The 12,931-nt window shown below is 42.6% G+C and overlaps 1 protein-coding gene across 1 annotated transcript; it reads left to right on the forward strand.

Annotated features, from left to right (window-relative positions):
- The first annotated feature begins 797 nt into the window (after positions 1–797).
- mfsd4b (major facilitator superfamily domain containing 4B) lies at positions 798–8,117 on the forward strand. The gene is made up of 4 exons (XM_084081883.1): positions 798–1,379; positions 3,080–3,248; positions 5,776–5,892; positions 6,123–8,117. Exons 1-4 carry the CDS (start codon positions 1,047–1,049, stop codon positions 7,466–7,468), a joined length of 1,965 nt encoding a protein of 654 aa, XP_083938009.1. The 5' UTR covers positions 798–1,046; the 3' UTR covers positions 7,469–8,117.
- The last annotated feature ends 4,814 nt before the right edge of the window (positions 8,118–12,931 follow it).

Raw genomic sequence — 12,931 nt, forward strand, 5'->3', positions numbered from 1 at the left:
AGTTCTAACCAAAAAAAAAAATCCAAAAAAAAAAAAAAATTTTTTTTTTTTCATTTTTAATTTTTTTTAATTTTTTTCTTTTTTTTTTTTTTTACTTTTTCCACACAGAACCAGGACATGACATGCATACAAACTGGCTCAATAGCGCCCCGTGCCAAACAGGACAATGTGGTATTGCAGGTGAAAGTGCTTTATAAGCCAGAGAGAAGTTAGTTGGAATGAGTATATCTGAGGCTTGATTTAGGCTCAAACCTTTTGAAAAACGTTTGAGGGACATAAACAATATGATATCAAATATTATTATTATTTTTTAAATTCATGGTGTAGCTCCTTTAAGTTATTTGACACCTGCATAATTAATTACATGGGACACTTCCTCTTAAACTTGGAAGCCTTTTACCAAAAACAAAAGCACACTGTCATGACCAGGGGCCACTGTCAGGGTCCCTGGTCTAGAGGTACCTCTACAGATCTGGTCAATATAAATTACCATTGACCAGATCTGTAGGGGGCGCAGTGGAGCAAATAAAATAATTTCCATCTGGCGGACATATTTTGTTTTCTGCCCAAGAAGTGTATTATACAGAGAAGGTGGGATCCTGCGAGGCTTCCCACCCTGGATAATAGACTTTCAACAACACAAAACTCACTAACGCTCTGGACCAGGGCGAATATACAATAAATTGTCCTGACGCTAGAGGTCGCTGTTTGTCAAGAAGAATTTTGACTCATCATGACGACCACTTCCTGTATGGCTGTAACTACCGCGTCAGCTGAGCGCCGTGAGCAGCAGCAGCTCGAGCCTCCATAGATACCAACAACGCTGTGACATATGGACTGCAAAAAAATACCTGCTTCTACAATGGCTAGGCTCGGTTCGACGACTTAATTGGACACGTCTATAAACAGAACAGAGGCATCTAAATACGTTATAAACCCTCTATTCTTGCGTTGCGTCTGCGTCATATTTTATTTACTCACGACATCAACAACATCATCATCATCGTCAGACAGACAGCACAGCAGCCATAGTCATTTGGACAGGTATGTCTGTCAACGCGGCCACTAGCAGAGACCCCAACGTCGCCAAGAAGAAGCACGTTCGTTTCGCGAGCGTTGACGACGAGGACGACGACGAGGAGGACAACAACGACGACCTGGAGGAGGACACGCTGTTTGACAGGAGGAAGGACAGGGGTCTGAAGAGCGCGCTGAAGGCGTCGATCAGAGGAGCCTCTAAGAAGAGGAGCAGTTCCTCCTCCAGGTCTGGCTCCTTGTTGGATGGGGTTGAAATCATCAGCACCACCACCCAGGGGGGAGCGGCAGCGTGCAGCCGCTGGATGGTCACCGTGGCCCTCTGCTCGTCGTTCCTGGGATTGGTAATCAATATTGTTAATATAATGATGACACTGTGACCACCTGATGATAAGGCTGTAGGCTACAGCAGTGGTTCTCAAAAGTGGGGGTCCAGGCAGGGACCCTCAAGGAGGTTCTTTGAGGAGGGTTTTAAATGGACCCTTACAGGTCTGTAACTCTTGTAGCCTTGGATCAAAACTGTCAGCATCTTGTATTTGACCAAGTTGGACTTTTACTTTGGTATCTATGATATGCAAATTTAAAAATCTATAAAATACATTTATGATAGTCTTGATCCAAGGCTAGTAACTCTGAGAGTACAGATGGAACCAAATGGACCTGTACGCTCTCAGAGTTATGGGAGTCCTTAAAATTAAAAGGTTTGAGAACCACTGGGGCTACAGTAGTATATAAAGCCATTTTCAGTTATGCTCATGATTAAGAATGATGTATTATTGGGCTTGATAGGGTTGTTTGTTGTATTTGGCATTATGAATTAACTTAGTCACATTATAATCATTAAAATGAGAAAGAACTGAGTTGAGACAAAAGTAATATGTGTGTGCACAAAATAAAGCTGACATTTTACATTATTGAGCCCTTACTTTAAAGCAGGTCTGTGGAACAGGGGGAACGGAATCATTTGAAGTTGGGCTATATAATTGTACGGTTAAAACGGTTAATCTTAATCACACTGTCACACAAAGGGCGCCATTTCAGTTCCATTTACTGATAAGGAACAAAGAAATAGCTTACCCAAACAAGGCAGTTGGTACTACTAGGCTACTTATAGCAATACCTACACAGTCTATACAAAAACACAGTAACCTTTATAACAATGAATGTCTTTGTTTCCCACGTGAGCAGGGAACTACATATAATGTTGCTATATCCTGGTCCTTGCAGTGTTTGCATAGTTGCGAAACTTGCTTTTCAAGATGACTATGTAAACTGATTATAGCTACCGATTACCCTTCCATGGTCCGTTTACAATGAAGACAGTTTTTGTCTTCTACCTTCCCTCTCACATTTCTTAAACACATCACAGGGAGATTTGCTGAACACATGGTCTTCAACATGGTTCTGCAACACCTGCCTCACACCAAAAGTTAGTTTATTGTTGGCCACTGGGCAAATTTATTGGAGGACATACGTAAGGACTTAGTGCCTGGCTCAAATGTACAGATACTGTAGCTGTTGTTCAAGGAAGTTTGAATAATGTTTCATTAATGTCCAGGGGTTGACACTAACAGTTGCCCGACTGCCCGAGGCAAGTAAATAAAACATTCGGGCAAGTGGAGTTTGCTTTCAGGTTGCCCGACGGGAAAGTGCGTTTGAATGGGGAAGCAACCGTCTTCATTAAATCAATATTATTGGTTATTCATGAAAGAACAAATAATGCTACCGTTTTACAAGTAGCAGTTGCGCTCATTCAGACTTTCAAAGTGACTGTCACCACTCGGCAGTTATCGATTGGATTTAACATTAATTTGATGTACTTATCGGGCAAGTGGCCATGACCTTTGGGCAAGTAGAACTTGACCTGTACTTGCCTCTGAGACCTTAGTGTCAACCCCTGATGTTCCTCAGTGTCACCCAGATGTTCGCAGCTTGTAGTCAAATCCAACAACGCTCCAGCCTCATCGTACTCATTTTTTCTAACCATTAGGCTATCAGCATCCAAAGCATACTTACATAGGCTACACTTGTGTTTCTTTTACAGGGGATGAGTATCTCCATTCTAGGCCCTACATTTGAGGACCTGGCAGTGAATGTGCACAAGAACATCAGCAATATCTCCTACATCTTTGTTGGCCGTTCAGCGGGATACATCGGTGGCTCCCTGTTGGCAGGGCTCCTCTTTAACTGCATGAACCCCCACCTCCTGCTGGGTAAGGCCTGTTCCAGTAGGGTCTGCTGCTCTAGTCCTGTGGGTCTTTTTAAAATAAATGTAAAAAGACCATAACTGCATCAACGGTAATCAACAAATTATACTATAAAAACTGGTCAAACATTGGCCAAATTGTCAAATAATGTTTGGCAAAAACGCTTAAAATCGCTGATCTACAAGCTCACAACGCCTTGCAACGCGAGGCGCTGTGAGCTTGTAGATCTGCTATTTTCACAATAGTTATCTGTGGAACCGAGTCAAACAAAATGTAATGCCTCAACTCCTACATTCCAAGTGCTTGTCAGGGGGGGGTCAAATATCAAATCAAATCAAACTTTATTTATGTAGCACTTATTATTTTTTCAAACTCAATTGTTTTATTAAAAACGATAATTTTTCATAAATGATTAAATCAATTTGTTCAAGTAACTCTTGCATCCTGACATTGCAGAGCCAATGCAAATAATTGACAGTGGTCATTCATATCCGGTACGGCATGGGTTGGCCTTCATACTGTATGGCGGGCCAGAACATAATCAATGGCTAATTTAAGAACTGCAGTGACAGACCATCTTATATACAATAATAATAACTATGTACCTATAAGTTGTTTAATAAAGTGTGTGTGTGTTATAACTGAATGCTAATAGAACTGGGTGTAATCAAATGTCACAGGTGCAGACAGAAATTAGTTTTGAAACCTTGAATGTTAGCACTTAAAGGACCTTTAGTTCATAAACGTGAAAAAGAACATTTATCTGGAAACGAGACAGTCATACTTCATTTTGACGAGAAGAACAAGAGCTCTTTCATAGAACAGGAGCTCTTTCATTGTTTCTCAGATACAGAGAGAAGTAGTGTATTGTTTAAGCCAATGTGAAACTTTGGCTTTTTAACATAAGAGAAGATTTACAAGCAAAGTCTGAAGAGGAAAGTTGACAGTGGAAACAGAGTATTCAAATAAGGATAGAAAGAACCATGCGTTCATCCTACCCAGTTTCATCAACACAAAGCTTTAGTGACTTATCTGTCCAGTGTCCACATCCTACCTGATTGGTTCCACTATAGTGACCCAGCATCTGTTCTCCGAATGGTGATAGCAATAGTGGGTATGGGTGTGGATTTGAAGGGTGTTAAAGGGATATTTCACTTTAAGAAAAAATGTTGGTCATTTTATCGTCTACTCAGGCTTTTGGGAGCACCCTGGACAGTTTTTATGTTGCTCGATTCAGTATTTAGATGTTTGATATTCATTTTATCAGACACGCTGCCTTCCTATACAAACCCATTGTAACTTCGAACTCCATTTTAACCATGATGGATTCATCCAAAACAACCGTCCTTGGTTCTGGTGACTCATACTGCCCTCCTAATACGTGAGGGGGCCGTGTTTTTTCAATTACTTTTTTCATTTATTTGTAATAATGTTTTGAGAAAATGATTCGAATTGATATTTTTTTTTATATAGAATTACTGAAAAAAGAAATCGAAAAAACATTGCCCCCTCACGTATTAGGAGGGCAGTATGAGTCACCAGAACCAACAACGTGTGTTTTCGATGAATCTAACATGGTTAAAATGGAGTTTTAAGTTACAATTGGTTTATATAGGAAGGAGGCGTGTCTGATAGAATGAATATCAAATATCTAAATACTGAATCAAGCAACATAAAAACTGTCCGGGGTGTTCACAAAAGCCTGAGTAGACGATAAAAGGTCCCTTTAATCTCTTTCCCTGTCATAATAAGCGTTCTTTAGGTGGGGGTATAGGTTCTCTATTTGACATTACTATACTTACTATACATACTATACATGTGGGATTGTCAGTCAGATGTTGTAAATTATTTACAAAATAATTTGCTGGGCCAGATATTATAGCTTGAGTGGGCCAGTTGTGGCTCACAGGACCACCTGTTGCCTACCACTGTGGTTCGGTATCATCAGGATTGGTTGTTGTCAAAGAAAGCAGTGTGCGTAGGTTTGTCAGCTGAGCAGTTTTCTCCCCTGTTCAAGCCCCAGCATTGAATTTAGATTTCCCCAGACGATCGGTAGGCGGGGATCTCTGATCGTCTGGCTACGCTAGACTTAGCGTGCTCATGTTTCATGCAGGGCAGGTTTTCAGTGTTTCACTGGTACTATACACACCTGCAGCCACATCAGTGAAGTCCCCTTTTGTAATGAAAACCTGCATCCTCTGTGCCCTCCATGACCCAGAGGTTGGGCACATACAACAAGTGCAACATAAACATAATAATAATACTGTGTAGTGAATATAGCAGTTCAGTGTTTCGGTGTAGATTTTGGTGTAGGGGGGAAAAAGGAGGGGACCAAGCATAGACTCCTGGGGGACCCCAGTCAACGAAATGTACAAGGTTTAAGAGGTTAAATGCATTATAGGGTATCACAAATGCTACTCCTGTAGGCTTACCAGAGAGCTGTCCATCAAGGTTTTTCATTATTGTAGTGTTTGGAGGTTGCTCTCAGAATAATGAAGGCTTTCTCTCCTCTCTCTTGATTAATGCTTCGCAGGGTTTTCGATGTTGGTCACAGCATTTGGAATGTGTGCTATCCCTTTCTGCCAGAAGGCTCTTCTCCTCACTGGGCTGATGTCCAGCATTGGAATGTCTATGGGTGTTCTGGATACAGGTACGAACAGACTTAGGTTGTGTTCTGCAGGAAACCGCTCTAAGCAGCACTTCTTTTTAACACTTCTTTATTTGCATCAAATATACTGATAAACTAAGACTAATAATAATAGAAAATGGCAAATTTGTTTATCAAATAATCCCTGTGTTGATGGGTATTTTATTCATTGTTGAGGCCAGAGTATAATGGTTTGGGCATGTCATTAATGTGTTTCCTCTGCTGTCTATTAGGTGGGAATGTACTCATCCTGAACACATGGGGAGAGCATGCCGGACCCCACATGCAGGCCCTGCACTTCAGCTTTGCAGCGGGGGCCTTCATGTCACCAATCATAGCAAAGTTACTCTTTGGGACAGACATGAGTAAAAATAGCAGCGTGGGTGTCACCCTGTCCACTCTCACAAACGCCACTGGACTCAGCGCTGCTGCACCTCCTGTTGGCACGAGAGAAAAGGTTGCCATCCGATACTTCCACAGCAAGGAGGGCGCCCTCACCTCCATGTTGGCATACATTGTAATCGGGTCCTTCATCCTTCTCATCTCCATCCTGTTCTTCATCCTCTACGCCCGCGGCAGCCCGTCGCACGACAAGGCCCGCGCCGCCTCGGGGAAGCCTCTGTTTGCCAGGTATCACACGGTGCTCCACATCTTGCTGTTCGTCTTCTTCTTCTGGTACGTCGGCGCCGAGGTGGCTTACGGCTCTTTCATCTTCACCTACGCCAAGGACTATGCCCACATGGACGAGCCTCAGGCCGCGGGACTCAACTCCCTGTTCTGGGGAACGTTTGCTGCCTGCCGTGGCCTGGCCATCTTCTTCGCCGCATGCGTGCATCCGGGCACCATGATCCTCCTCAGCCTGGTCGGCTGCACACTCTCCTCACTGCTCCTCTGCCTGTTCAGCCGAGAGCGGGCGGTCCTGTGGCTGTGCACGGGCCTGTACGGCGCCTCCATGGCCACCACGTTCCCCAGCGGCATCTCCTGGATGGAGCAGTACACCACGGTGACGAGCCACTCGGCGGCGGGCTTCGTGGTCGGGGCGGCGCTGGGGGAGATGGTGCTGCCCGGCCTTTTGGGCTTCCTCCTCGGGAAGCTGCCGGAACACCCGCTGCTCATGTACCAGTCGCTGCTCAGCGCCACCCTGACCTCCATCCTCTTCCCCGTCATGTACAAGCTGGCCTCCTCCCCCGACGGCGTGCAGCGGGGGAAGTCCCGCGTCAGGGGAAGACCCGACGCGGACGACAGCGAGTACCGCCAAGCGCTGCTGGACTCGGGAGCCAACGACGAGGAAGAGGAGGAGGAGGATCAAGGGGACAATGAGGCAGACCAGTGGAACGATGCAGACTTTGAGGTCATTGAAATGGATGATACCGCTTGCCTCATGAATTCTCCCAATAAGGTGACGTCTTCCTCCCCGGATGGCACCGGGCTGACGGGGAACACCCCGGGAACTGTCCCCTCCACTGCCCAAGTCATTGAAACCTCGGGCGGGGCTCCCTTCTCGGATACAGTCTCCTTAATAGGAGACTCGCCCAGGCGCAAGCTGCTTTTCACGTTGGACCGAGAGAAAAGAGACTAAAGCCCACTATATACGTTGTCGTACAACTGCGTTGCTCGCCGAAAATCTGTAGTATCCCAGTCATAAGACAAAGTATTCATAGTGATATGGCGTCTGTGTCCTCCTTCCTGTGACTCCTAAGTGCTGTTGAGACATTACAATAATATAGAAGAGCCATTTTCTCTGAGAAACGTGTGTGTGTGTGTACGTGTGTGTGTGTGTGTGTGTACGTGTGGCCCATGTCAATGTGTTGCTGTCGAGAAGTTACGTTTTTAAAGTTTGCTCTACACTCCTGCCGTTTCTGTGCAAGCCTGCTGATTTATGCCGGCTTGACGACATTGCAAAAATAGCCGACCTCACAACACAGGCTCACAACGATTCGCATCCGCGACGTGTTGTGAGCCTGTCGGTCAGCTATCACGTGAAGCCGTCATGCAACAAACGATAAATCAGCCATTACTGTGTGCAATAATGTCTGCATTCTTCATCATTTGACTTTCCTCTCTGACACAGAGAACGGTTTGAATTATACCACCACACATTTAGGCTGTTTAATTGGGTTTGCATTGTTCAGCTCCATAGTAGGGATGACTACTTCAGTATTTCTGAATTATGTATTCGTTAAGCTGAGTCTAATGATTGCCCTTTATAAAAATGTTCTGAGTCTGTAGCGATTTGTTTTGTTGATTTGTCTAATGATATTTAATATTCTCGGGCGAAAGCAATTTTTTTATTGCACTGAGTAAAATAAAAACAATTTAGATTGTTTACCTAAGAATTGGTAATTTGGTCTTTTAATGGCTTGAGTCTTTACTAGCCCTCAGTAACCTTTTTTTTAATTAACTAAACCCACTTATTTTTGTTTGTTTAAAGCTGCACTTTGTAACTTTCATGTCCTACCCTGGAGCCAAACCCAGGTATTTTTTAATTTTGTACCACTGAGCTAATATAGTATGTTAAACATATACAAATAGTTATTTAATATACCACATTTCAAATGATTGCACTGATCAGACCAGAAGCACCTCAAGAGTGTGGCTTGATTTCATTTTTGGCCTAAGCTTGTTTTGGTAAATCTGGGGCCTATTACAAGAAAGGAGAATTAAATAAGCCTGGATTTAAGTCAAATCCAAGTTTGACAAAGTCTGGTCCGTACAGCCTGGTTTATTCCGTTCCATGAACGCCAAGCCAGGCTGAAAAGGAGCGACTTTGTCGAGCTAGACCTTGTCAAGCCAGGATGGTAAAGCCAGGCTTCACGTATTCCTATAAAAGACCATGAAAGTCGATAGCAGAATCCTTGAACTTGACCAATCATGGAGCCCAAAACCAGAGCGGCGTTTTTCTCTGTGGCTGAACAGCAGCACTGCAGCAGCTCATGGAACAGTGGCGTTCCCAGGAATTATATTTAGCGCAGGCGAGGGGGGTACTCAGGGAAAAATCTCGGGGGAAACAAGTTAACAACAACACTACACACACTGACTACAAAACTGAAAAACGTTAATAAAACAATATGCAAGTACAGTATAATCAATCAATCAATTCTTCAGCGGTGGTCTCTTCATGTTGTAGTTTAGTAATGAATGGCTCAAGCTGCTCCTTTTATGCCAGGGCCCTATTCCACGAAAGGTGAATTAAATAAGCCTGGCCTTAAGTCAAATCCAGGCTTGACAAAGTCGGGTCCGTATAGCCTGGTTTATTCCGTTCCATGAACGCCAAGCCAGGCTGAAAAGGAACGACTTTGTCGAGCTAGACCTTGTAAAGCCAGGCTGTGTCGAGCCAGGATGGTAAAGCCAGGCTTCATGTATTCCTATAAAAGACCATGAAAGTCGATAGCAGAATCCTTGAACTTGACCAATAATGGAGCCCAAACCCAGAGCGGCGTTCTTCTCTGTGGCTGAACAGCAGCACTGCAGCAGCTCATGGAACAGTGGCGTTCCATGAGCTCAAGGCTCAAGCTGCTCTCAGAGCCCCTTTTATGCCAGGTGAGTACAGGTGATGACCCAGACCCCCACCCCTAGCACTCTTGGTACCCCATGAATAAAGCGTCATGTCTCTCATTTTCTACAATGTATTTGATATTACCTTCATATTTTTTAATACATTATGCATTTCATCCTCTATATATTGTCCAGCAACCTTAATGATAAAGGCGAAAAAAGATAGTAGACCCGTAGGAGCCAGATTGCTCAGATGCCAAAGATCCTATGCTGGGATTCGATCCCATGACCTTGTGGTCTGAAGTCAAGTGCTCTTCCAATAGAGCTAACCAAGCACACTGACCTTTGTCCACATACACATGACATAACATGAACGTGATGGGTCATTCCACCAAATTAATTAAAGGCATTTGGCTCATGCACTTTACAAGTGGGCTTATTGTCAGCAACAGCCAAGAACACAGGAGTCTATCCCTATTACAGCACTAGACCCCAGGAAGACAGACACATGCTGATTTGCCATTTCCAGGATTTGATTTCCAGGATTTGAGTCTTGAGTCCCAAGACTCAAGACCCAAAAGAGTCTTGAGTCGAACCAATTAGATCCAGGGTGACATCAAATTTCTCTTTTGGGCCTTGAGTCCCAAGACTCAAGGCCTAAAAGAGAAATTTGATGTCTCCGCGGGAGTAATTGGTTCGACTCAAGACTCTATTGGGTCTTGAGTCGAACCAATTACTTAATATTTTGGACACAGCTGGTTTCTGCCCGACAGCACAGATATACAGTACTACTGTCAGGACTTGACTGTGACAAACATATTTCCCTGCGTGATTATGAATATGTAGGGAAAGAAAAATGATTATTTGTATTGATAATTTATCATTTGTAAACGCAATGAGATTATTCTAATGATGCTTAATCTCTAAAATAATATATTATTTTGGGACAGTGTGAATACCAGACTGGTACATTTTTGTATTTAACTGAATAAATTGTTCAGTTTGATTACAAATAATATTTATAGCCTTATAGGCTACAGTTTCCATACTGTTAGCTGATACATAAAGATGTTCCCTAATTGTGTCTTGTGTCTCTTTGTGATTACAGTTGGTTGATGACCCATAATTATTGTATTTTAGTCATGTTTAATTCTTGGTTATTTTACTCCATCAATCGTTCTGTTTTTGTTGCTTAATCATTTTAAATAACGATCACCTTATTTTAACTGAAGCGTTTGTTGTTCCCTTCAGATTGTTGTGTTGACATCCGTCACATCTTAAATAAACAGCTTTTAAAAAGACGTTTCGTGTATGTGTGTTTGGGGTGTGTTTAACCCTCTTTTTGGACAGACTGACTAAAAAGACTAAAAACTGCTGTTTGGACGCCATCTAGTGTCCATCAGCAGACACTATATTTGTCTGAGGATATGGGTGTAAAATGTATTTCAGATCTCCTGGTGGAAAAGTGACGCATGTGCTTACTCTCTATTGATTTTATCCCACTGTTAGGGTTGTTTTATATATATTTGTTTAAGACTTACAGTAGGCTGCCATGTCCCACTGGAATACAGTGACTGATATGAATTAATAATATACTGGGACCATACTAGCCATGGTTCACATGACGCTTGTATACATGTTTCAGGGCTAGGACCATACGTAAAATGAAGAATACCTTGTGATGTCAGTGACATTTTATATTACAAATGAAAATGAAAATAAGAAACAGTGCAGTGCAGTAACAATACGTTTTCGTATAGCTGTAATTTTGCATGTACAATATAAATATAAATATATTGTCTGTCGGGCGGAAACCTCATTATGGCCAAAAACTGTAGGGGTGTTTTTTTGGGACGAGCTATTCCGCAAATGGTAGATAAGCAAACTGAAAACAGGCTAACGACTAGCCTCAGTTAACATGCTGAACCCGCTGAGGCTGCGTAATGCTATCAGTCAAAGATGTTTAATTTAGCAAGATACGCATTCTCCAGTTTACCTCCCGTTTCTGCGTGACGTAGGTGGACTCCAACTTGCTTCCGGTCTCCTAAAAAGGCGTGTCCACCAACGTCACGCAGAAACGGGAGGTAAACCGGAGAATGCGTATCTTGCTAAATTAGACATCTTTGACTATAGCATCACGCAGCTTCAGCGGGTTCAGCCTGTTAACTGAGGCTAGTCGTTAGCCTGTTTCTCAGTTTCCTTATCTACAATTGCGGAACGCTCGTCCCAAAAAAACACCCCTACAGTTTTGGCCATAATGAAAAAAAAACACACCCCTTACCGCTGCGGGTAACGGCGAGCTCCGGGGACCCCCGTGGACGGTACTGCAGATAAATAAATAGACGGATTCCATGTAATCTCAACATTGCATGCATGGCGCATTTAATAGCATTGTTTCATCTTGATTGATTGATGTACTACTTTATTTAGTAAGACATGAGACCAAGGAAGTACATATTCACAATACAAGGTCTATTAAACTGGAAGGCTCATAAAGCACTAAGCTTGTTTAACAATTAGATCCCCACGCACATAAAACATGATTCCCATATTAGGAGACGAACCCGGGCCACCAGGGTGAAAACCAGGTATTAGTCCGTGAGCCAGGACCCCAAAAATGGGGTCATTTGTATCAACTGGGGGGAATAATTCTCATAGTGATTTTTGGGTAGGTATACACCCCTAGGGCTATGAAAAATGTGATAGCATTGCATCTGTGGTAGCTTTCTGTGTGTTATCACTTCTTTTATAACCACATGCCAAAACACAGTTTTCAAAATCCGAATGAAGCATTCTACTTCAAAATGATGGTTCTCTCTTATTATTGACCCCTCTCTTTGACAAATGGTTGGGATAAAGCTCAGACTATATATTGTTCAAAAAGGTTGTTAAAATTAGCATATCCAGATTTTTTTTCTATTACAGGCAGTGACAACATTGTATATTTGACATAAGATGTACTTTGGTTTTCATGAAATATGTAACACAAAGGTTTCCTTTGTACATAACCTAAAGATTTAAATAAGTAAAATATAATGTAAGCAATGCATAGGCTAAATATTTTTTGATCATACGGATATTATACCCAATAAGATAATTGTACAAGTCACTTCTTTGGTCTCGAAACTTGAACATTTCATGTTATCTGGTGGAGTTACATGCTTGCGAGATTATACAAGGACAAATATTCGCAGGAATCTTGAATCTGAGCTGGGCAATGTAGTACATATATTTCCAGATGAAAATAAAAGGTTGTTGATGGTACCACAAAGTGTATCATTAAGGGATGTTGTCTTGGAAAATCAAAATCTCCAGAGGGAACTCAAAGTTTGGAGGGCCAAGTCAACCAATTTTAACAAGATCATAGATCAGACTTCATCACATATCAGATCAATCATTAGACAGGAGATGACTGTGACTCCCTGGCCATTCCATTCATCTGCTGTGAAAGATAGTGATCACATCTCCATACCAGATCAACTGCAACGGCTTCTTGTTGGACTGCTCACTGGAAATCCTGACAGCAAGACTCAAACACAGAGGGTCA

The sequence above is a fragment of the Gymnoscopelus microlampas genome (genome assembly GCF_963454915.1).
Source record: "Gymnoscopelus microlampas genome assembly, chromosome: 16".
Classification (NCBI taxonomy): domain Eukaryota; kingdom Metazoa; phylum Chordata; class Actinopteri; order Myctophiformes; family Myctophidae; genus Gymnoscopelus; species Gymnoscopelus microlampas.

What these genes read in the sequence shown, in the direction of transcription:
- mfsd4b (XM_084081883.1), top strand. Translation starts at nt 1,047, where the DNA reads ATGTCTGTCAACGCGGCCACTAGCAGAGACCCCAACGTCGCCAAGAAG. An exon ending in GCTCGTCGTTCCTGGGATTG is followed by an intron (nt 1,380 to 3,079) that starts GTAATCAATATT and finishes TTTCTTTTACAG; the next exon opens with GGGATGAGTATCTCCATTCT. An exon ending in GAACCCCCACCTCCTGCTGG is followed by an intron (nt 3,249 to 5,775) that starts GTAAGGCCTGTT and finishes AATGCTTCGCAG; the next exon opens with GGTTTTCGATGTTGGTCACA.